The sequence below is a fragment of the Papio anubis genome, chromosome 2 (assembly GCF_008728515.1).
Source record: "Papio anubis isolate 15944 chromosome 2, Panubis1.0, whole genome shotgun sequence".
Lineage (NCBI taxonomy): Eukaryota > Metazoa > Chordata > Mammalia > Primates > Cercopithecidae > Papio > Papio anubis.
The window spans coordinates 119,978,645-120,004,709 of NC_044977.1; the positions used below are offsets into that span (position 1 = coordinate 119,978,645).

At 39.5% G+C, this 26,065-nt stretch overlaps 1 protein-coding gene and 1 long non-coding RNA gene across 16 annotated transcripts in view; one reads left to right on the top strand and one right to left on the bottom strand.

The window, feature by feature from the left end:
• TNIK (TRAF2 and NCK interacting kinase) overlaps positions 1 to 8,271 on the top strand; it is a 396,690-nt gene extending 388,419 nt beyond the window's left edge. For 9 of the 10 annotated variants that reach the window (XM_009201370.4, XM_021933794.2, XM_003894834.5 and 6 more), the window contains 4 exons: positions 567 to 716; positions 2,858 to 3,017; positions 3,272 to 3,411; positions 5,626 to 8,271. In XM_009201370.4, the coding sequence (XP_009199634.1) occupies positions 567 to 716; positions 2,858 to 3,017; positions 3,272 to 3,411; positions 5,626 to 5,709 (534 nt within the window). In that variant the 3' untranslated portion in view covers positions 5,710 to 8,271. The remainder of the gene's footprint in view (positions 1 to 566; positions 717 to 2,857; positions 3,018 to 3,271; positions 3,412 to 5,625) is intronic. The other variant, XM_021933792.2, reaches the window with a different exon arrangement.
• The window catches only part of LOC103882191, a 116,869-nt gene that overhangs the window by 41,745 nt on the left and 49,059 nt on the right, over positions 1 to 26,065 (bottom strand). For 5 of the 6 annotated variants that reach the window (XR_004181968.1, XR_004181967.1, XR_002520155.2 and 2 more), the window contains exons 3-5: positions 25,619 to 25,798; positions 1,175 to 1,300; positions 526 to 761 (exon numbers count right to left, since the gene is read on the bottom strand). This is a non-coding gene — a long non-coding RNA (uncharacterized LOC103882191). The remainder of the gene's footprint in view (positions 1 to 525; positions 762 to 1,174; positions 1,301 to 25,618; positions 25,799 to 26,065) is intronic. The other variant, XR_002520158.2, reaches the window with a different exon arrangement.

Here is a 26,065-nt window from a genome sequence, read left to right on the forward strand (position 1 = left end):
AGGATCCAGTTTCAGCTTTCTACTGATGGCTAGCCAATTTTCCCAGCAAATCTTATGCCCACTCATTCGCTGAAGAAATTCCAAACCAGAGCATGCCCATTAACACTGAACAGGCTGAGAAAACAGCCGGCCTTGGCTGTCCCTCCCAGGCTGTCTTTGAAAGGGTAATTGCTATGGATGGGCCTCGTTGCCACATGGGAAAGAGAGGGGCCAGAGAGGTAACTGGGCCTTCTTCCGAGGACAAAGGCCAGAAATAAACAGGAAAAAACAGCAGCACCCAGGCACCAGGTCTTTAATATACATTACCACTATCAAAATTTACACCTGTGCACCAGCTTAAACTTCATTGACCTGGAGGACAAAGGGTAGGGAAAGGGGCAAAAATGGATGCTAGACCCTTCCTCCTAGAGCCAGAATATGAACAGACCTAAAACTGAAAGAGAAATTTTCTAGCTTTTCACTTTAATAAAGTTAGGAGTTAACTTCCTCTAGACAGTGGCTAAAGGAAAAAAATTATTAAGATACCTCTTTGAGTGATGCGGATACTGATGGGGTGATTTTTAAAGTCTTTTGCAGATCTCCAGCACAAGCCTCTGCTAGTTGATCTCACGGTAGAAGAAGGTCAAAGATTAAAGGTTATTTTTGGTTCACACACTGGTTTCCATGTAATTGATGTTGATTCAGGAAACTCTTATGATATCTACATACCATCTCATGTAAGTACCCAGAAGTAGACTTCCAAGGGCTCTGTGTACAACAGCCTGCATGTAGAAAGAGATTTGTTTTGCATAGTTTAGTAGAAGTCATGCAAACTTAACTAACCAGCAGATGGACTTTCGTTCTTCATTAAGTATACTGTTTTTAATAACTAAAATACATTTTAATAAAAATGTAAAATGTAAATTTAAAATACATAAATAAATTTAATTTATGTGACTTCCTAAAACTGGAGAATACATAATAGAGATCATTTGGCATTTACATGTTGTCTCTTTGGACTTTAGATTAAAATGAATATGATATTTTTCTTTCAAGAGCATGAATTATATTCGGTAGACGAGTTTCCACATTCAGTTTTTGAAGGGAAATTGGTTCATTTTATGTTAGAGAAAGCCAACGGTCAGGTACTAATTTATTGGAGAAAATTCTTTTTTTGCTATCTTTAGTTCCTTACTTCAGCTTGAGGGCAGTGTAGTATAGTGGAGTCAGACACAGGGGCGCTCATACTCTGGCTCTAGCATGTATTAGCTTTGCAATAATGGACACAGTAGGCAGCCTCTCCAATCCTCAGCTTTCACATCTGTAAAATATGATAAAAAGACTTATCCCATAGGATTATCATTAGTATTAAATGAGGTAATGGATCTAAAGCAGTTGGTACAGGGTCCTGCAAATTATATATCTTACTAGCCCTAAAATATTCATATTACTATCCTGACATATTGCTTGAAACATAACTGTTAAAGGGAAATGCTGCACATGGATTCACTTACTAGGATCAGTGTAGTGTAAATTGTGTGTCCTGTGTGTAATTCCAAGGCTAACATACAGGAGAAACTATCAGGAATGTTTGAAGCTACTGCTGACTGGTATTTTGAGAATTTGAGGACTTTATTCTAATGAAATGCAATAACTAAAAGAAGTTGTTTTAGTATATTACATACACACACACGATTGCCATTCATTGCTGCATTATTACAGCTTTTAACTCATGTGTATGTGGGTGAACACAAGGATTCACAGCTCACATTCCTGGTGAGGCAGCTAAGGCATAACTATGATCATCCTCAACTCTCTTATTCCAATCCATCAAGCACATGTTGGTCAGCCATGGCATTCGCAACTACGGGGATCACAACATCACATTTCCTTTCCTAGAACAAATTAATATACGCTGATTTCAGTAGTGATTTTTTTTTTATTTTTTGAGACAGAGTCTCGCTCTGTCACCCAGGCTGGAGTGCAGTGGTGTGCCTTGGCTTACTGCAAGCTGTGCCTCCTGGGTTCACACCATTCTCCTGCCTCAGCCTCCCAAGTAGCTGGGACTACAGGCACCTGCCACCACGCCTGGCTTGTTTTTTGTATTTTTAGTAGAGATGGGGTTTCACTGTGTTAGCCAGGATGGTCTCGATCTCCTGATGTCGTGACCTGCCCATCTTGGCCTCCCAAAATGCTGGGATTACAGGCATGAGCCACTGTGCGCAGCAATAGTGATTTTTTTAAATGACTGGTAATTCTAAATATTTTTTCTAACCAAGCCATGAATTATTCTGCCATTTGGACACCCAGATAAACAATCCTATTTTTTTTTTCACAGATTATTTTGATAGGAGTTCATTTGACCCCACTTAAGCCATCTCCATTAGATTCAGCTGGCTTACATTCTCCTCATCTTTTTTTGGAAGTAGTTGTGCTAATAGAAAACACATTAATTTCAACGTCAGCAAGATGTACACAAATCCCAACTCTACTAACAAATACTAGCACAGCTTTGGTCAAGACACAAAGCCCTTCTGAGATGCAGTTTCCTCATCTGTAAAAAAGCTATCTACGTTGGGGAGCTATTCTGGGTGCTAGAAATTATATATGTAAAGGGCCCCATGATTGGCACATAGTAGGTGTGTCATAGATTTACATGCTGTTTTTAGGAACAGATAAATTGAATTTTTAATCTAGTGACTAAGTTTGATTTGCCAGGGTATTTTACAAGTCAGTGGTTAAATTAAAGCAAATTTCAGTCTTTAGGGTGACAATGAAAATAAACAAAAACCTCTTTTTTGCAGTTCTTAGAGATGAATAGTCAAAGTGTTGTTTTATTTTTTAAAAGAATAATGCTTGGCCTTTCTTTGTCTTCTAGATTCAGGGCAATATCACTCCTCATGCTATTGTCATCTTGCCTAAAACAGATGGAATGGAAATGCTTGTTTGCTATGAGGATGAGGGGGTGTATGTAAACACCTATGGCCGGATAACTAAGGATGTGGTGCTCCAATGGGGAGAAATGCCCACGTCTGTGGGTAGGTTAACCATTCCTTATCTCCTTCAGCAGTTACACCCCCCAAATGAAACGAAAATCAAGAAATGTGAAACAACCATTTGATTCCACACCAAAAAAAAAAAAAAAAAAAAGTCTGTGAATAACTCTTGTAAGACTTGCTTTGTCCATTTATCTCAAGTCGTTTGTCATTTTTGTGGTTAAGATGTGAACAGATGCTGTGAGTTATTGCCCATCTAATGTTTTTAATGCAGTTTTGGAAATTCCTTTTGACAGCCTACATTCATTCCAATCAGATAATGGGCTGGGGCGAGAAAGCTATTGAGATCCGGTCAGTGGAAACAGGACATTTGGATGGAGTATTTATGCATAAGCGAGCTCAAAGGTTAAAGTTTCTATGTGAAAGAAATGATAAGGTAAATCCGTTTCAACATTTGCATTAGTGTTTGCATTTTAAGAGACCACCAGGTACCTGTGAAACCTTCATTTTCCTTTATACTGATTTGAATCACATCTGTGTTAAACAATCAATATTATCTTGAAATGGCATTATTTGGTTTGATCCATGTGAACACTCAATATATTATTCACATGTCAAAAACTACATAAAAACATCTAGAAATTTCTTGTAAACCTCTTAGAAATTTTTGTGGCTTGAAGGCCTTATGATGACTCAGCAGACACCACAAATTCTCCTAAGCACTTAGAGCAGTTGGCCCATCATTAATCATCTCACAGTGGGTCAACTTTATACTTCCACTTTTAGACTTTTCACAAAGTCACTTTCAAGACCTAACCAATCACCTTATATTCACCTTTAAATCCAAAACATTTGACATGTAGAAATATAAGCTTTTTAAAAATGTCACCCATTCCTTAAGGAACTCACAATCACAAACTCAACTAGTGCCATGTCTTGTGTCATTCCAGCCATGTTTCTTCTGAAATGTCATAGGTGAACTGTTTTCCAGTGAAATTAGCTGTGTCCGTCTGGCATGATCAGTCACCTCAGAGGAGTATTCTGCAGCAGTACTGCTTCTCCCTTACCCTCCCTATAGAGTAACCCTGAGGTTTTAGTAGCTAAGCCATATTGCATTTGTGAATTCATCCTTTGTGGCTGTGGCCAACATAGAAATGCTGTCCCCAAAGCCACAGACATAAACGCCTATAGAAAAACAGTATGATGGGTTGAATTTTTGTACATCCCTTTGTCCACCCCAGTTCCTCAAAGGTCAGGTTGGTCTTAGTTCAACCCTGGTGATGTGGGCCTAAACTATATTCAACCCTGGCCCACTACTCTGACCTAATGTGGTCTGGGTGGACAGTAGCTGCAGGTGGCAAAGATGGTTCCAGCCATTTAGAGTTTCCCAGAAAACAAACCTAACCTAGTAAAACTCTAGCTCCTACCTAGTCTCTAAGAATCAAAAAACTAGGAGTAATCTGGGTATGGATACCCACACTCCAATTGAAAACCTACCCTAGCAGGCCTGTTCCAAGCCATGCCACACCCTTAGGAGTAGGCTGGGACCACACCAGTGTCTGGAACCCAAAGTTTAGAGCCAGGGGCACACAACTTGGAGGGAACAGCAGCCCTTTCTTTTCTTCATTGTGGTTTTCCATGGGCCCTCTCTGTCCTCTGTTTTGATTCATTGACCCTAAGAGTAGCATTACGTTCATATGTAGCATTAGCTGAATGTCAAGCATTTCCACAGACCTTCCTAAGAAGTTGTTGAGAGACAGCATTCTTCTGAAGAAGCTGTAGAAATGAAGTAGCAGACTTTATACTAGTGACAAAAGCAAATGCCTCGGACCAAAGTTAGGTATTGGCTGACTGAAGGGCTAGGCCACAGCCCAAAATATTACTTTCCTGGGACAGTCGGTCTTTTACATTTAACATTCAGCTCAAGCAAGCAGTAACCCAAATTTTTCTCACGTTTGTCAGTTGTTTGATAAAATGACTTAACAGACTCAGACCTAATGGACTGTGGTTCTACTTGTTAATGCTATGATCTCATTTGCCCTGGGATGTGCCACCATCAGCAGAGAAACCAAGCATTAACTCTTGAAATGCCAAAATGAGTAGGCATTAAATACCTTGCCCTGACCACAGTATTTAATGTTTTTATCTCAAATTTTAAAAATTGAAATCTGAAATTGTATAACAGTAGGCCTAAAACTCCTTGACTTTGAGAATTTGAAGGAATTCCCTTCCTTCCTGAAGTCTACTTTCTTGTCATTTATGGGTGAGAGAAGGGAAGCTTCTGTGCCTTTCTAGAAATTAACAAAGAACCTGTTGGCTCCTAGGCCAGAAATCCAGCACGTTATCCTAGCATGAAACTCCCTTTTAAAAAGTGAACACCCAAAGAGATGTTACAAATGAAGATACAGCCCCTTCAGCATGTCTGGAGACCAGTACCACAATAAGGAATAACAACAACCATAGGAATAAAGGCAGGAGTTTTTATGTAGGATGCACGATATCCAAAGGGACTTTATAAACACAGGCCATTGAGTCTTAAGACCTGAAACATGGCAAGGATAGGACATGTGAGAGAAAAATGGATGGACGGTTGAAGAAAAGAGGGGAAAAGACCATGCAGTTGAACTAACTTCTTTTTAATTTCAAACAGGTATTTTTTGCATCCGTGCGATCTGGAGGAAGTAGCCAAGTGTTTTTCATGACCCTCAACAGAAATTCCATGATGAACTGGTAACAGAAGAGCACTTGGCACTTATCTTCATGGCGTTATTTCTAATTTAAAAGAACATAACTCATGTGGACTTATGCCAGTCTAGAGGCAGAATCAGAAGGCTTGGTTGAACATATCGCTTTCCCCTTTTCCTCTCCCTCCACCCCTCCCAATACAGTCCATCTTTCAATGTTGCAGCCTGGTTGAGAAGGAGAGAAAAAGGTGGCAGGAATTTCCAGGAGATCCCCAAGAATGCTGCCTTGTCTGTGGACAAAGATGGACCATGTGCCCTTCAGAGTTAGGGATAGAAACAAATATTGTGTGCTCTTAATGATTAAGCTGTGTTATGGTGGGTTTTCAGGTTTTTACCTTTTTTCTTTACCCCTTTACTCTGTAAGAATGGGGAAAGAATGCATACTGAGAAAATGAGTCTGTTTTTAATTCTGTCTGCCTACTAGTTTTAAGTATATGGTATGTTGTAAAATTTCCAGTTTCCAGTGGTGAGAGACAGCACAATAAATGTACCTTATCTCCTTACGCTGAAGGCCATAACTACATAGTGGGGTAATTTAAGAACTCTCTTGCCTTCACCAACCCAAAAGGTTGCTTTTTGATAGCAACTGGCTAATGAATTTTTAAAAGAGAAGAAAAATACTAGTTTTCCCCTCTTTTGGGAAATAGATTTTAAATGGCTAAACTACTAGCCTTAAAACTACTAGTCTAATAAAATCAACTACCACTTTTGTGAATCTGACAGGCCATATTTTTATATGGCCCTTTACAGAATGGAGTGTGTTGAATAGGATACTAATTCCATTGAGTTGAGCTGGCCTAGCGATTGAGGGATTCTCTAACACAACTTTCCCTCAGCTATTATGCAACAGATCAGGGCAAAAGATGGGATGACAGATGGGGTCAGACAGAAAGAGCTTCTGGGAAACAAGCTTACATATTCTTTTTTAAAATGCACAAAGGCCCCCCCCCCCCCTCCGGCTAAGAGGTCACTTGGTTTGGGCTTCATTAGGACTGAGACTTTGTTGAGTTGTTTCTGGGAATTGGGGAGTGGATGATATTCAGGCTCTCAACATTCCCAGCGCTCTCCTGAGGGTGCCACTTTCTCAAGATGAAAACTGTGACTGAAAAAATTAATAATAAATGTTTCTGAGCTGCCTGTGTTCTCCCTGGGTGGGTGAGAGAAGGGACTAGACTCCTAAGCCTGCCTCAGATACAGGAGGCATCATTGGCTCCAATTTTAGAGAACTTGAAAGCAAGGCTTTGGACAAAATTTTGAGACCCTAATCACTTTACCTTCCTCCAAATTACCCAACATATGGTAAACAACATTTGTGCAGAAATATGTATGTATTTAGTTCAGGTTGACTTGTGTCCTTATAAACTCTTACTCAAATGATTTGAACTTTTACGTGACTGGGATTTTTTTTTTCCAAAGCTACAAGCATGGCCGCCTGTGGTATCAAGGTGTTGCAAACAATATCTGTGTTGCGCTTCCTGTTTTAACCTACCTCGTTTTGTTTGTTTTTGTTTCACTGTTCATCACAGCAGTGTTATCTCCAGGAGACATATAGAGAGCTCAACTGGCAATCTCAGGTGCATTTAACAATTTTAAAACAAAACAGTAGTTGACCAAATTTTTCTTCTTAAAAAATTGGAGGTGGGGGAAATCCAATGACAAAAATTAATGTGGCTTGTTTCTGGAGAAAATAATTACTGTAAATGGATAAAAAGAAAAAACAAAAACTGTGATCCTACTGATTTTGCCTAAATACACAAGCAGCTGATGTACTATTAATGAGAACAAAATACACATTAGGAAAATTGAATTGAGTCATTTGAATCTAGTGGTTCGGGCAAGGTGGGGAAGAGAAGGGGAAACATTCTAGTTTCTGTATTACATTATTCCCCTCCTGAAAAGGTGGTTGTCATTTGCATTTATTTAAAGCAGGTAATATGCAGGAATGTAACTGAGGATTATCTTCAGGCACTCAGCAAGATATGCTCCTCATGGTCCCTTTAGCTCTCAAAAGCAATGAAATCCTCCTGTTCTCATTTTTACTGCTGTGACTGTGCTGCTGAACAATACTGTCTTCTCAAATTCCATGCCACAAATTCAGCAATAACTTTTTGGATTGAATTTCACAACTACTGTAATTGGATGCTGATGTGGACAAAATATATTGATTTCGATTTCATTCCCGAATGTGATTGCCACCAGCTCTTTATATTGCTGCTGTGGTATTTTAAACCAGAAGCTTCTTTAAATTATGTTGCAAACTGATCTTTGTTTTTATGTTTTGTTTTGTTTTTATTTCTAAGTGATAAGTTTGAAACACACAGCTTTAAATGATTTTTTTATTATGGGATTTTGGGTACAGTTAAGAAATAAAAGGGAATCATTGTGTTTAAACATAAGGTAGTTTGTGAATGTATTTTTTAAAATCTAGATTCATTGAAACAAATCATAAGAAAACAATATTAATGCAGTCTTGTTTACAGTATGTACAGTGACATAACATAGAACATGAGCTTTTCTGGTGCCAACAATAAAACACAGATGTTAAACATCAAGCCATGCCTTTTATATTTTTGTACTAATATTTTACACTGAGTACAAGGCAAATCCAAATTTAAAAGGGCCCCCCCGGAAATGTGTGCTCTTTAAAAGACAGATATTTAAAGAATTCATTGAAGCTTTTATCTTCAAAAATAAAGTTCCCTCCAGCAAGACAGACCCCAGCCCTGACATAAGGAGGCCTAGAACATGCAGAATGTATCAGAATGGTGTCCTTGTGTCTCATCCAAACATTTTGAATTGCCTTAATTCTTTTTGGGGGTAGGGGAGGAATGGTTGCTTTTCATCCATTTTTATAGCATCTCAACAGCAAAAAAAAAAAATCTTTCCTTTTGATCTTTTTATAGGTGATTTTGTCTCTAGAAATTGGCTTATTTTATTTTTATTTTCCTACAAAAAGAAACTGGAGAAACTGAGCCCTCCCCTCAGAGTAAGTTTCACTAGATCTGCCAGTTCTTACAGCTCTAAATTAATAATCATCCAGTAAAATCTACTGAGCCTGCCCACACCATAGTCTGGGTCTGGGGTCTGACAGGTGACCATCATTCCTGGGGGCCACTCAAGGATACTGTAGCATGGATTCCTGCATCCAGTGGTGGCAGGAATGGATGCCCAGCGAAGTTCCTTCAAATAACTTCTAAACAATCCTTCAAGAAGACCTAGAACTATTATTTTTATTAAACAGGGTATATTAAGTTATGGGTGAAATCTCACAAGGCCACCTGGACAGGGGCTCCATTTTTCTAACACTTTGACAATGTTTTCTATGGTGCACTCCTAATATACTTTGCATCAAGTACATGTTTTTTAAAAACACCTTAGTTCCTGGTTGTCAAAACCTACTAACAATTTTTTGTCTGTTCTTGTGACTCATTGGTAATCGGTGTCTCTGGTCCCTCCTGTCCAGTAGATTAGAAAGATGTGAAATTCAAGCCAGAACCATTTTGGTTTTATCCACTGCCAGAAAAGGAAGTGGCTAAAGTCTCACATTCCACAAAGCTTAAAAAAAAAAAAAAATGCTTTCCCTACTATTTTGTGTACCAGTTCCCGTCACTGTATTCTTGAAACGTGGAAGAGCTCTTTGTGTTAACAGTGTGTGCTGTCTTTGAAAGTCTGCTTGAACAGGCATCACTTGCATTTGTGCTGATTGCTTTAAGATGTAAGATGTGCTACATTATTTTTAAGAAAGAAGATAGTTACTGATAAAACTTTAATTTTAACCTACTGCAGAAAAACATGAGAAAATCCACGGCATGCTGATAACAATTCTGAATGACCCTACTATGCTCTTTATATTCCAGAATCACCACTGATACCATGTTCTGATCATTTCAACAGTCTCTAACTTGTTTGTTACCTTTTAGTTCATTCTTCAAAAATTTAAATCTAACCAAATCAAGCAAAACATAACCAACCAACCACAAACTGACCTCCCCTGAGACTACAAAGTTGTAACATAACTCTAAAATCCAGAAGTCTAAATTTGATTTAATTTGCCTGCTAATATTTCTCATAAATGCCACTATATTTTCTCCTTGGTCACTATATATCAGGAACCCTAAAGTTAGCTGTCCTTTCATGGATCTTAAATAAATTGGGTGTAAAATTGATCACTTTTCAGGAGTCCCAGCAAAGAAGAAAACCTCTTGAGACTTTGCAAGTTCAAAACTGACAATTTGTATATTTCTACCAAAAATTTTCTAGGTTGTTTTTATTTCTACACCATTATTCTGGGAATTCTTCCATAGATAACTAGAATATTCAACAATTTGCTTAGCATTAAACAGTGTGAGGTCATAATCCTGTGCTTTCGACTTCATTCTTCTAGACCTGCCATTCCAGGAAGTGCTAGGATATACCAAAATAAAAATCCCCACAAACGCATTTTTAAACAAAAATCCCTGAGTAATATTTGGGTTTTTTAAAATCCAGATCAAAATCTTGGACTCTTCTGAGTCCATGATGATGAATGTTTGGGTGAAAAGTAGAAAATACAGTTAAAAATAAAAATGTCCTAAAGTTTATAGATTTTTGAGTTTGTGTACATATCTTTAAACTCACTCCTTGCATGATAGGGTTTGGTTTTAATGGTTTATTTTTATCAGCACCAAGTTGCATTGCACTATTGAGGCTGAACAAATGCTGGTGGAAAGGTGAGTTTTCATTTCTGGCAATGGATCATTATTTGTACATCGTAAATATCATGCCCAGCTACCCCTTTCCCTTATCTCTTTCCCTTGGGTAAATGTTAAGGAATAGTAATACTTATTATGGTATGTTTAAGAAACCTTGGACATTACCCTGAATCAAAATTTCAAATGTTAGGTTACAGCAGGAAACAAAAGATTACAACTTGAATGAGTTTTTTAAATTGAATGTTGTAAAACTATTTTTGAACATTTATTTATGTTAATATAACTGTAGAGAGATGCCAAATGTGTAATATCAGAAGGCGAAACTACGATTTTGCTGTGCCTACAATTGTTTACATTTTTTAAATCTCCAGTTTTCAAAAGTATTTTAAATTGTCAAAAATTTGCTAAAACTGGATTGTAACCTCACCTGAGAATGAGAGAAGAAAATCTTCCTGGCATATTTTCCAGTCTGAAACTTTTGGTTACTTTCGGGTATTTTTTTTTCTTGCATACAAAAATCATTGAGAAAGTACTTTCTACAGTTATTCCAAGCAGTCATTAAAAATACTTTCATAGGTTTTCCCACATGGTCACTACCATGCCCTGGAATATAATATGCTATCTTTGTCAAAATATGAATAATAAAACATTAATAGTAGGATGCCTCCTTGTTCCTCATTGCCACTTCCAGACTGTTCTCCCTTCCTCCTCCTGAATACTCACTGTTTTGAAGCTGTTGACATCAGCCTCTCAAGTCCCTACATTACCCTATTTTACTCCTTCTCATTGCTCAAGAATTTTAGCTTTTGGCTCATTGTTGCTCTCTTTACCACCACTCTGTCATCATTCTTGATTATTTCAATACCCACTTAGACAGTCGTACAAATACCCTGGCTTCTCAGTTCCCTGATCTTGACCAGTGAAACTTATCATTACTAATTACTACATCAGTTCCTTAAGTGAAAGCAGACAATTCTCATTGGCTCTAAGTACATCCCATTCAATCTCAGCAAATAAAGATAATTGCCCCAGAAACCGAATCCTCTCTTCTGCATCCCCCATTCTATCCTATTTCACCGCATTCTGCAGTGTATCTCGCTATGTTCTGTATGCTGCAGTATCTCCAGTCTTAAACACCCTCTTTGGCCCCGTTACCCTGGCTAACTGAAATGGCCCAATAGTCTCATAGACAGTTGTTTTTGCTGTTAAAGCTTGAAACTTGTATTTGTTTTCCTTCGGTCCTCTCAAAAAATTATCAAAGAACTGGAACTCATCAGATCACAGCACCAGATGCCCTCTTGCCCCTCCCTAGTTCCTGTTTTCTTACACATTGTTACATTTCTTCCCTGCTATATAAATGCCTAGTTTTGGTGTGCCAGGGAGATGGATTTGAGACTGAGCTCCCATCTCCTTGGCTGCAGCACCCAACCAAAACAAAGCCTACTTCCTTGGCAATACTTGTCATCTCAGTGATTGGCTTTCTGTGTGGCAAGCAGCAGGACCTAGACCAAACCTAGTGTTTCGGTAACAGAACTACTATCTTGTTTATCTGCTTCTCTTCACAGAAAAACTCTCTAGGGGGAACTGTGTATACTTACTGTCCTAAATTTCTCTCTTCCCTTGGTCTTTTGAACCAACTCAAATCAGGCTTTCATCTCTACCACAGCGGCTCTTGCTAAGGACACCAGTGACCTCCATGCTTTCAATTGCAATGGTTAGGTCTCTGGCTTCATGCTGCTTGAGTTATCTGCAGTCTTTGACACAGTTAATAATTACTTCCTTCTTGAAATGCTTTCTCAGCTCTGGGACATCTTTCTCCTGTTCTCTCACCTTCCTGGCCACTCCTTCTCAATCTCCTTGGCTGACTTCTTGGAGTGCCCCAGTCCTGGGCATCCCCCTTCTACGTGATCTCTCCCAGTCTTGGGGCTTTAAAAACTATACACTTACAACACCCACATTTTAATCTCCAGACCCAATCTCTTTCCTGAATGCCAAATAAATCTGGCATAAAAGTATGTCTAATTTCCTATGAAGTACCTTCATTTGGACGTGTCATTGGCATCTAAAACTTGACATGTTCACCCATCAATACACAGTAGTCCTCTCTTAGTCATGGTTTCATTTTCCTTGGTTTCAGTTACCTGCAATTATCTGCAATCTAAAAATATTAAATTGAAAATTCCAGAAATAATTCCTAAGTTATAAATTGTGCACCGTTCTGAGTAGTGTAATGCAATCTTGCTCCATCCTGCTACATCCCACTCAGGACACGAATCATCCCTTTGTCCAGCATATCCGTGCTGTAAACACCACCTTCCCCTTAGTCACTTTGTAGCCATCTTGGTTATCAGATAGACTGTCATGGTATCACAGTGCGTGTGTTCAAGTAACCCTTATTTTACTTAATAATGGCCCCAAAGTACAAGAGTACTGTGCCTAATTTATATATTAAACTTTATCAGAAGTATGTATAGATAGGAAAAAAATACTATGTATAGGGTTCAGTATTATCCACAGTTTCTGGCATCCACACTGGGTCTTCAAACTCCCCCTCAGATAAGGGGTACTACTGAACTCCCATTGCAATCCTCCCTGTGCCAGTAAATGGCAGCTCCATTCCTTCACACCAGAAAATATTGTTATCCTTTACTTTTCGCTTTCACTTACCACATCGAATCTATTCGTTTTTAAATCCTGTTTTCCCTAGTTTCAGAATATACCCACAATCCACTCTGGGTCCAAGCCACTTCTTGCCTGAGATGATGGTGTTAAAATGTACCAGGTTATGCCACTTTTCTGCTAAAGTCCCTCAATACTTTCCCATCTCACCTGCAATGTCAACATCCTTACAGTGTCTATAAGGGCATTGTGATAATCTGTCCTACTTTTGGCCCCACCTTGGCTGCCACTGCCACTTCTCTGACCTCATCTACTAATTCTTTTGTCACTTTGCTAAAGTCACACTGGCCTCCTTGCTTCACCCAGAACACCCTCAAAGCATGTTCTGTCTCAGAGTCTTTGCCCTTGCTGTCTCTAGTCTCAAAACTTCCCCCAGATGCCTACATAGCTGACGCCCTCCTTCCTTCAGGTCTCTGTACAGATATTCCTTTACTGTCAGAGACCTGTGTCAAATAACTTCTCGTTCCCCCATTCATTTTCTGCTTCATTGCCTTTCATAGTACTTATCACCATATACTTTGCTTACTGGTTCATCTCCAGTGCTTTGAAGAATGCTTGGCAAATAGTAGTCACTCAGTAAATATTTGTTGGATGAAAGAATGAATGAAAATAATAACAGAGCTTTGGAGTTTTTTAAAGGATAAAAAACTATATGATTAATTTCAGCTTCAAAAATAAAAAAAAAAAAAACACTGTCTCCAAAGTTTATATCACAAAAGCATAGGTTTGATGTCACATAGAAAATAGAAAACCCTATAGATTTTCTTTCCTGGAAGGCTATTGTGGATGGAAGACACCGGGCTATGACCCTGGCTATACTTTCTTGCTCCATGAATCATCTTAACAGGCCAAGTTGCAGGATTGTAAGAGGGGCTGTCATATAAAACCATGAGAAAAGCAGTATTTCAAAACTCTTACATTTTTACAGATAATGATCCATTTTAAGCTATTGGCATTGCAATAAATGCAGTTACTGGATGTGGTTGAGATTCTGAATTTCGTTTTCTAGTCTAAATGTTCAAAAAACCATGACCATTTTTTTTTCTGAAACAAGAAGTAAACAGTGAAAGTATCCTCCTGCCAAATGCAGCTTGAAGATAGCCTAATGACATTTGGGTCTTAACAATCTTCCAACGACAACAATTCTGCCTCTCTGGGAAGCCTCTAACATCTGTATATATTCAGCTCCACCGAATGTTGCATGAAGTTTCATTGTAGAAAACTGACACATGCCTTCTGATTAATCTGTTGTTTCACTCAGTCTTGTAAAGGGCACACCCTGTAGTTTCCATTTGTTCAACCATGTATTTTCCTGCTCACTTAATAAATCTTTTTTAAAAATAAAGAAGGAAGATAATGAAATGATGTCATATGAAGCAATATAACAGTGAAAGAATTTTTTTTTTTTTGGTCCTCATTACTTTTTGTGTCTTTTCACAAATCTGTTGAGATTAAGGATAGTGAGTAATTCATGCTAAAGAGCCAGGATCAAGGTCTTAACCTTTCCAGGACCAAAAGCATTTTGGAGTTCCATGGTGCTTAGTTACAGATTCCTGAGGTCCTCATGAAAAATGCAGGACATTCGTTTCAGGGATAGATGGAAAATACGAAAAAGATGCTAAGAAATAGGACAAGGTGTCACAGTCATTGTGAACAATCTAGATTATCACAAACTCCAGTTAAGATACAAAAACATTTTCAAAATGAGTTCTCTGTATGTGAAAAAAAAAATATTTGAGTGTTGGTTTTAAAATTGTCACTCAACAGTTTAAATACATGTTTTTATATTTTCATAAGCAACTAAATCCATGTTCTATGACATTAACAATTTGATATAGGGTCATCTCCCTTCCAAAATCAGTCATCTTCATTTACAAAGTTCAATGTTAATTTACCCATAAAGTCATGAGCACAGGGATCAGCAGCATCACAGTCTGACGAACATTTTCAGCATGGTACCCAGTGCTCCATGGATCTCAGGTTATCTTTTATTATTATTTTTTTTTTTTTTTTTTGAGACGGAGTCTCGCTCTGTTGCCCAGGCTGGGGTGCAGTGGCCGGATCTCAGCTCACTGCAAGCTCCGCCTCCCAGGTTTACGCCATTCTCCTGCCTCAGCCTCCCGAGTAGCTGGGACTACAGGCGCCTGCCACCTCGCCCAGCTAGTGTTTTGTATTTTTTAGTAGAGACGGGGTTTCACCAGGTTAGCCAGGATGGTCTCAATCTCCTGACCTCGTGATCCGCCCGTCTCGGCCTCCCAGAGTGCTGGGATTACAGGCTTGAGCCACCGCGCCTGGCCATCTTTTATTATTAAACCCATTTAATAAGAGAGATGGCGGTTGAAAAATTGAAGGATTTAGAGCTAGAAGGCATCACTGGAGCAGAAAGAAACAGCATAGCTTTCAGGTCAACTTGATACTCTTCCCCCATCTCATTCCTTCTCACTAGAATAGCCATTCATAATTGGAAGCCTAGCCAGCTCAGGCCAAAGTTATCATTAGTCCAAGGAAAAATGACCAAAAAGGACAGCATAGTGAGTTTTCTATAAAAGCTCATTTAAAGATCGTCTTATTTGGAGATGGTGTGCCCTCATTTTAGTGTTACAATGTATTTGAAAGCTGATGCTGATAATAAATGGCTATTTTATTAAATGCTCTAGTTTGGCAAAATTAAAAGTTTACAGTTTTGTTCTTCACAAGATTTGGGGTTGAGTGGGTGTATTATTAGTCCATTTAATCATTACTGATAAAGACATACCCGAGACTGGACAATTTACAAAACAAAGAGGTTTATTGGACTTACAGTTCCATGTGACTGGGGAGGCCTCACAATCATGGTGGAAGGTGAAAGGCACGTCTCACATGGCAACAGACAAGAGAAGAGAGCTTGTGCAGGGAAATTCCAATTTTTAAAACCATCGGATTTTGTGAGACTTATTCACTATCATGAGAACAGTACAGGAAAGACCTGCCCTCATGATTCATTCCCTTCCCACCAGGTCCCTCCCACAACACATAGGAATTCAAGATGAGATCTGGGTGGGGACACAGCCAAACCATAACATTCTGTCCCTGGCCCTTCCCAAATCTCATGTCCTCACATTTCAAAACAAATCATGCCTTCCCAACAGTCCCCCAAAGTCTTGTCAGCATTAACCCAAAAGTCCACAGTCCAAAGTCTCATCTGAGACAAGGGAAGTCCCTTCCACCTGGGGCCTGTAAAATCAAAAGCAAGTTAGTTACTTCCTAGATACAATGGGGGTACAGGCATTGGGTAAATACAGTCATTCCAAATGGGAGGAGTTGACCAAAACAAAGTGGCTACAGGCCCCATGCAAGTCCAAAATCCAGCAGAACGGTCAAATCTTAAAGCTCCAAAATGATCTCATTTGACTCCATGTCTCACATCCAGGTCATGCTGATGCAAGAGGTAGGTTCTCATGGTCTTGGGCAGCTCCACTCCTGTGGCTTTGCAGTGTCCAGACACCCTCCCAGTTGCTTTCATGGGCTGGCATTGAGTGTCTGCGGCTTTCTCAGGCACACAGTGCAAGCCATTGGTTGATCTACCATTCTGGGGTCTGGAGGACAGTGGCCCTCTTCTCACAGCTCCACTACGTGGTGCCCCAGTAGGGACTTTGTGTGGGGGCTCTGACCCCACATTTCCCTCCCACACTGCCCTAGCAGAGGTTCTCCATGAGATCCCCACCCCTGCAGCAAACTTCTGCCTGGGCATCCAGGTGTTTCCATATATCCTCTGAAATCTAGGTGGAGGTTCCCAAACCTCAACTGTTGACTTCTGTGCACCCACAGGCTCAACACCCCATGGAAGCTGCCAAGGCTTGGGGCTTCCAACCTCTGAGGTAATAGCCCAAGCTGTACTTTGGCCTCTTTTAGTCACAGCTGGAGCAACTAAGACAAAGGGCACCAAGTCCCTAGACTACACACAGCAGAGGGACCCTGGGCCTGGCCCACAAAACTATATTTTCCTCCTAAATCTCTGGGCCTGTGATAAGAAGGGCTGCTGCAAAGGTCTCTGACATGACTTGGAGACATTTTCCCCATTGTCTTGGGGATTAACATTTGGCTCCTCATTACTTAGGCAAATTTCTACACCTGGCTTGAATTTCTCCTCAGAAAATGGGATTTTCTTTCTCATTGCATTGTCAGGCTGCAAATTTTCTGAACATCTATGCTCTGTTTCCCTTTTAAAACTGAATGCCTTTAACAGCACCCATGTCATCTCTTGAATGCTTTGCTGCTTAGCCAAATACCCTAAATCATCTCTCTCAAAGTTCCACAAATCTCTAGGGCAGGCAAAATGCTGCCAGTCTCTTTGATAAAACATAACAAGTCACCTTTGCTCCAGTTCCCAAGTTCCTCATCTCCGTCTGAGACCACCTCAGCCTGGATTTCATTGTCCATATCATTATCAGCATTTTGGTCAGAGCCATTCAACAAGTATCTAGGAAGTTCCAAACTTTCCCACATGCTCCTGTCTTCTGAGCCCTCCAAACTGTTCCAACCTCTGCCTATTACCCAATTCCAAAGTCAATTCCACATTTTTGGGTATCTTTTCAGCAGTGCCCCACTCTACTGGTACCAATTTACTGTATTAGTCCATTTTTACGCTGCTGATAAAGACATACCCAAAACTGCGCAATTTACAAAATGGACAATTTACAAAAGAAATAAGTTTATTGGACTTACAGTTCCACATGGCTGGGGAGGCCTCACAATCATGGCAGAAGGCAAAAGGCACATCTCACATGGCAGCAGACAAGAGAAGAGAGCTTGTACAGGGAAACTTTTTTTTAAAACCATCAGATTTTGTGAGACTTATTCACTATCAAAAGAACAGCACAAGAAAGACCTGCCTCCATTATTCAATCACCTCCCATCGAGTCCCTCCCACAACACATGAGAATTCAAGATGAGATTTGGGTGGGGACCCAGCCAAACCATATCAGTGGGGGAAACTTCAGTTTTCTTGTTGAAATTTTTCCTAGCTAGTAAAATCTAAAAATATATGGTAACAACTGCTGTAGAGAACTTTTATAAAAGTCCAGACCTTATTTCAGTATAGAAATATACTGCCCATCTCAAAAATTGATAGGAAAAAACCCAAGAGCATCACCCAGCACTGGAAACAAAGCAGACACCCTGCCTGGTGTCCACGATTTAGAGTTATTTAGCTGGACTTCATCAAGTAAGTGGAATTTTAAAAAGCTCTACAGGCTTTAGTGCCACTACAGTGGATATGCTGTGAAACAGAAGACACAGTAAAACTCAGAAGTCATAAGCTAACTGGATCCTAGTTACCTTATTTGCCAAAAGAATTCATTCCCAATTTTTAAAAGTATGAGTTCACCTCCTATCTACCCAGAAACAGAAAAGCAACAAAAAGTTTAGTAACACATTTAAATAAAGCTGCATTTTATAAGTCACATTCATTTTTAACATAATTACTTATACATATGAATCATTTATTTAGTCTAAAAACAATGCGTGGTATACAGATGGGGTGTTGGACCCCTTGATATAACACCCAATCCCCAGTCTTGCTGAAGTCCCTAGCCCATGGTTTGGAAAATGTTTAACTGTAAATATTTTCCCTGAGAATCCTCTTTTTGTTTTGGTTGTGTTTTATGGCAGTGTTTTAATGTGGATAACATGTTAATGGTCGTTGTTTCAGCTCATTTTAATCAGGCTGCCCTTATCACCTTTAGATGTCAGAGAATTCAATATCATCATCGTATTTTTTTTACCATTTATATGCCATCTTATTTTTTAAAACATTTGATGCAGCTATAATCTGGCTTCTGAGGAGCCACTAAAGCAGTATATACTATCTACGTGAAGAAAAGCAAAGTAGCCATTTATCTATCAGCTGTCTATTCTGTAACAGGCCTCACACTGGATGCTGAGGCAGAAAGAGCTGATGGAGAAATGATCTCCCTAGGTTGCAAGGGAGATGAGGAAGGCAGAAGGCATGTACAGAGACAATGACAAAAAGCAGAGTCAGTCATTTGACAGAGGATTTCAAGGATTGCATGGAACAAAAATGAAGGAATATGGCCTTCAGAAGACATTGGGAGAGGAGAAAAAAAGAGAAAGGCTTTCCAGCCAGAGGGAGCAGCTTGAACAAAGGCACAGAGGAGTAGAAGAGCATGTGGGTAGAGAAAGGGGAAATCATTCAATATGACTAGAGAAAGTGCTAATGGAGCAGGAAATTTGACAACAATAATGTTGTCAAAAGACAACATTACAACAAATTTAGTTTAAAGATCTTAATTGACTTTCATTCTCAGTTTTAGAATTGGGCAGCCCTCACTCAAGACCAGAACAGGTTTAAAGAACTCTGGGCCTGCAAAGTGGTCAGATGACATTATGGACAGAAAACAACAGTGACAGCTTACTCAGTGTTTTTCCTCACTTGAATCAGCTGGCGGCCAATCAGTTGAAATTAAACTGCTCTGATTGCCTAAGACTCAGCCACGTGTTGCAAGAGTATACTCCTAAGATAGAACTTCAGTTAATCTATGTACCAAGCCAGATTTCAGTCTGCCATGTAAAGCCTCAAGCACAGAGGTATCCTCAGGCTTAAACTTAATTCAACAATGTATAGCATTCCCTCTTGATTCCTATGCCCAACCTCCTGACATATGCCACAGGGCTTTCCTGATTCAGCCAGTGGCCTGACCTCTGGTGGGCAATGTTTGGCGAATGAATAACACCATTTATTAGGAATGGCCAAGATTACCACGTGTTGGTAGTAGTAGCTCCCCATCCCATCCCCACCCCCAACTTCTTTCCCCATGAGTGAATCATTTCGTGCATATAATTCTAGGCATCTTTTTAGTTGCTTCCTATAAAACTAATCCTTCAAATTTCCTTGCTGAACCTCAGCTTTGATGCATGAAGCTGTTGTATGGTCCTACTAACCCAAATTTTTCTGATCATACGAATCACCTGAGTGCTTGTTACTAAGGCAAACTTCTTGACCATCCTCATCCTGCTGTGAGCAGGAATCTGTCCTTTTGATGCCCATAGTCCTAGACAACCTCCAATCACAAACTTGAAGAAACACTACACTTCTGGAGTTTTTCCTTCTTCTGCTCTGAACAATTCTGCATTTTTCCAGCCTATATAGACATCAAAAGTTATGTCCAAACAACCACCTCTTTCTCATGTTGTACAGGCATCTTAGTGGCCATCATTTGTCCCAAATAGGGCTTTTAGAAGAAAGGTTAGAGTCTGCTGGACCAGCCACTGGGGCTATCTGACCCATTGACCTTGCTCCTCATCTACATTTAAATCTCCTGGATGGGCTTCATCACTGGGGGGCACACCCCTCCTGGCAGCTGGGAGCTCTGCTGTCCATCACCAGGCCTAAGTTTCCTCAGGGATTCTACACTGTAACATGTTACCTCTGCTCAGAAGACTGCCAAGGACACAAGACACCCACCTGCTCTTATAGGCAGATCATTTTCTTCTTTTTTCTGGAAATTAATAATATCTTTTTTTTTTTAACTCCCTGAAAAGCACATTTTATTGCTATTATTTCTGCCTTATTTTCATATACTTTGCTCTACTTATATTGCTTTTAACTATTTTTATTTTTTCATGTTTACCCCCTTCTGATTTGTCATTTTCAAACATTTATTTTTACCATCTTTTTTATTGTCTCTTAGTCTTAGGTTGAGATTTAAAAATTTATTACTACTTATTTACTAACACTTATTTTTAATACATGTCTTCTGATTTCTTTTGGCTTAGCTATTTACTGTTTTGTACTTGCTTTTGCTTTGTCTCTTATTTGATAGCCATCAATTCCTACTTCTTTGTGACTTTGAATTCTTCATACTTCACTTTCCTTATTCTTCGAATATTTTATGCTTAAATTTCTGAACTTCACTTTGTATGTTACTTGTTTTTAATCCTCTTTCTCTTTTTATTTACATTTTATCTATAAGTTTTTGTTGTTGTTGCTGTTGTTTTTGAGACGGAGTTTCACTCTTAGACCCAGGCTGGAATGAAGCAGCGCGATCTTGGCTCCCTGCAACCTCGGTCCCCCAGGTTCAAGCAATTCTCCTGCCTCAGCCTCCCGAGTAGCTGGGATTACAGGCACTTGCCACCATGCCCAGCTAATTTTTGTAGAGATGGGGCTTTGCCATGTTGGCCAGGCTGGTCTCAAACTCCTGACCTCAGGCGATCCACCTGCCTCTGCCTCCCAAAGTGGCAGGATTACAGGCGTGAGCCACCACACCTGATAATAGATAATAGATAACAGATAGGATTATCTATAAGTTTTTAATCTATACTTATGTTCTTTTTTACTCTTAAGTTTTTGGTTTGTTTTATTGGTTTCATCTATTCCTTGCATGTTCTAATTATGTTTTAATCAGGTATGCTAATTATTTTTTCATCACATTTAAAATTTTTTCTCCCTAATTTTAATTTAGAGCTCATCCTATTTAACTACCTCCTTTTATGAATGGAGACACGGAGACTAAGAGAGAAATAACTTGCTCAGGAACTCAGGGTGGGGGAGTTGTGGAATCTAAATAAGAAGCCGGCTCTTTTGATGACCAGTCTAGCGTTTTTTTTCTATCAAACTAATCCAATAACAATGACTGGATGAAGAAAAATGACTCTTCTTTGAAATAAAGAAAACCTGAATAGCATCTCACCAAAGAGCATTTAGTCCCTAAGACATTAAAATCAAGGGTGTAAATGTCAGTGACAGCAGCCCAGGAAAGGTTGTTCCTTGGCCTTTAACTAAAAGAAAAGGTGAAAACAAAGTGAAAAAGAGAAAGTTAAGAAGTGGGACATTATTCCTGAAATATATGGAAGAATAAAATCTTAAGTCAGAGCTTGATGACCCTAAACAAATCGCTCTCCAAGCATCTGTTTTCTTCTTTCTAACGTAGGGATAATGAGATCATTCCTGCCTGCCTCACAGTTGTGCTGTGTTTCCAAATCAGATCTTTGTAAACTTTGTACACAGTTGTTCTTATAATATGCCCATAAAATCCAAGAGAAAGTTTAGAAAATACTTACATAAAAAGAACACCATTGCTAGTTTTAAAACAAGCTTGTCCCACCTGCAGCCCCGAATGGCTTTGAATGCAGCCCGACACGAATTCATAAACTTTCTTAAAACATTATGATTTGTTTTCCAATTTTTTTTTTTTTTTAGCTCATCAGCTATCATTAGGTATATTATGTGTGGCCCAAGACAATTATTCTTCCAATGTGGCCCAGGGAAGCCAAAAGATTGGACACCCCTGTTTAAATAAAATGTGTAGTATATATCTAAAGAGGGAAAAATAGATTATATACACACACTTGTTGCCTATGCCACTCTCAACACTCATAATCATATTGTCCCTTCTTCCCCTTTTTAAAAAACCAAATTACTTTTTATTGACTGTCTGCTGTTTGATGCATATTTCCATCTGGTACTTTTGTGTTTATATTCCTACTATATACATATTGACCTGTATTGAACTGCTTCATTCATTAAGATTTAATGGTTAAAAAAAGCAATGTATAAATCATATATATGATCTATAAATCAACATAACTGTACGTCAATGAAAGAATACTCATCTTTAGACTCAAATTTAGCCTTACCAATCAAGTTTCTGTGGCAAAGCCATGGTTTCTTCCCTAATCTGTTTCTTCGTCCTACATTCCCACTAACATTCCAGCTATAGCCCTAGCAGGAGTTAACGATGACAATCAGACAAAACATTACCTTGTGCATCTGGTATTTGAGATGCTTTTCTATTTCATTACCCAATAAACTTTTCAAACAACAATCTTTCAGTCTTTGGCATCTGGAGCAGTTATCTCCTTGTCAGAGCTGGCTCTGCAGTAGCAAATTAATGGATTATAATGCTACATGAATTTTCGCTTAGCAAGAAATCTGTAAGGACTGTGGATGAGTTGGGTTGGGTGCTCTGTCAAGAGAACAAAAGATCAGGGATGCTCTAATGTTAGGGCTGTGTCCTGGCTGGGGCTATAATCACCGCAAATGAACTAGAATAGAATGTCACTCCAGATACTTACCTATGGGAACACTCAGAATATTTCTTTTTCTTTGCACTTTAGCATAAAGTCACAGACCTACCCCCTTATCCCTGCTGTGTTCTTTTACTGTCATGAAAGTACAACATTGCATATCTATAAGGAACTTAGAGCCCTCAGAGACCACAGCCCCAAGTGGCCTTCAATTTTCTTTTCTTTTTTTTTTTTTTTTCTGAGACAGAGCCTTGCTCTGTTGCCCAGGCTGGAGTGCAGCGGCGCCATCTGGGCTCACTGCAAGCTCCGCCCCCCAGGTTCACGCCATTCTCCTGCCTCAGCCTCCCGAGTAGCTGGGACTACAGGCGTCCACCACCACACCCGGCTAATTTTTTTTTGTATTTTTAGTAGAGATGGGGTTTCACCGTGTTAGCCAGGATTGTCTCCATCTCCTGACGTCATGATCCGCCTGCCTCGGCATCCCAAAGTGCTGGGATTACAGGTGTGAGCCACCGCACCTGGCCAATTTGTTATTCTAATTTGAATCACTGAGAAAAAAGAAAGGACTGCTTCCTCTCCCCACCATCCACCACAAAGTACTTGACCAAATCCACTTGCTCTGCTCCAAGAGAGGAGGTGACTTTAAGGTGTAAGGGAGAGGGAAATTCTATTTGGTCTTACTTTTATTAGTCTTGCCACTGACTCTCAATGTCTCTGAAAAGAGCCAGAATACCTGAGTCAACAACTTGTCCACCACCGAGTTGCACCATCTGCTTGTTACGGTACATTCCTGGAACCCTTCTGTGTCTGACAAACAGCTAACACAAGAATTGCTTCTCCCTGACACTGCTTCTTTTATTGGTGACCTATTGGTCAACAACATGGACCAACATTGTTTGTTAAACCTCAACAATAACCTCATGATCTTCGATCCCACTTTTTATGTCAACCTCATAAGCCTGCCTCAGCACCCTGCAAATCAGCAGTAACTGCTATAGAAGGCAGTGGTGGAAAACAGCACAAACACTATCTGAAAATGATTAACACACAGACATTAAAGACACGCAAACTCGTAACGGAAAGATGCCCTGCAGAGCACTGTGGTCATTTCGGCACATTTGATTGAAAAATGGTTAGAGGCCGGGCACGGTGGTTCACACCTGTAATCTCAGCAATTTGGGAGGCCGAGGCAGGCAGATCACGAGGTTAGGAGTTTGGAAAATGCCTGCAGACAGATAATCTTAACAGATTTAATTTAAACTGAGATGACTCAAGTATTGCAAACAAAAATTTTCTGCATGCAGCAGCACCACTCAATTTAGATTGAACCGCCCTATGATTACTTAATTAGGACAGTGTTTGCTGAAACACTGCCATAGATACACATGTCAAAGGAATTTGCCACAGATTGTCAAACCTCCATAACATAATGGTACAAATCCAGATGACTGATCACTCAGTAAGTGGCCCCTAGCTCCTTTAATGAAAACTGCCTTTATTGCCAAATATCATAAGCTCCAGCCCTCCAAAAAATAGTAGAGGTCGCCTGGCTAGTCACCCCAGAGGGTCACAGGACCCCATATTAATTTTTGGAGAGGATGTTAAATTAAGAACAAAGAAACATGGAAACAGAGCAGAAAAATAATAACAGCTGATATTTACAGGTAATTACTATGTGCTGGGCTTTGTCCTAAGCAATATATCCCCACTATCATATTTAATCCTCACAGCAATCCCATAAATCAGATGCTATCCCCATTTTGCAAGTGAGGACACTTAGAGATTATTTAGTTTGCTTTACAGATAAAGATCACAGTGGTTAAGCAAGACTTTCCCATAATCAAATAGCCCAACCCTTGCAGAGGGAGGACCAAACCAGGTCTCTTGACCCTGGTCCAGTGCTCCAAACCCGTGTGAACATGAACTCCATTTTACAAGATGCTTTGGGTTCAAAAGAGATATAAAACCATTCCATGAAGGGTACACTTCTTCCTTTCCAAAGTCACAGTCCACAAGGTAAGGGAGTCAACCAGCATCATCTGGCCAGGAAGAAGGGGCGACACAGCTGGTCTTTTTCTCATGCTGTCTCTTAAACAAGCAAGGGTGCTGGGAAAGGGTATTCAGACACCTGAGCTTGGACTGAGGAACTGGACATCACTTGTATACAGATTCCATGGCATACTGAGAAGAGCAAACTAACAGGAAGCTTCTTGCAAAGTAATGAAATAAAAATCTCATCATAACAGAAACCAGAGATACAAGTAAGAGTAGAAAGTTCAAAGAGGATGGTGAATTGGAAAGATACTCACCAAACCAAAAACAGAGATGACCTCTGAGGATGCGTCTGGGTCAAGGGGGCAAGAGAGGTTCATTTTAGTTTTATCTGTACTTTATAAAATTTTCCCAGTGAGAATGGCATCATGTATTTGTGTTTAATTTGCTATTAAAATGAAGTAAATATTTTAGAAAGGAGAAGAAGTAAATAAAAGGTGGGAACAGCACCTACCCATATATAAGCTATTAGGTAGTTTTACATCTGGTACCTGTAGCCCCACAGTGGGTCAGTGGAAAGCTGGAGTCACCACCCCTTTCCATAACAGTCGCAGAGACCAGGGCTGTCTCCTTTGCCCTGCACCTTGTGGCCAGAGGTCTGCCTTTGGGATGTGCTCAAGAGGGCCGACAGAATCTAGAGGCAACAATAATGTAGTGTACACTGAAAAATTTGTTAAGAGAATTGATCTCATATTAAGTGTTCTTATTACAATTTTTTTAAAGAACATGATAAAACGCCAGCAGCTCTGTAATGGCACTAATCAAATAGTAATTTCTGTTTCAGAAGTTGGTCATTTATTTTGCCAGTCTTTTCTTAGTTCAAATTAGATGAAGTTTAATACACTGTAAAATTCAATGGATTCCTGTCCTTTTCAATAAATATGGCATGTGTGAAAATATG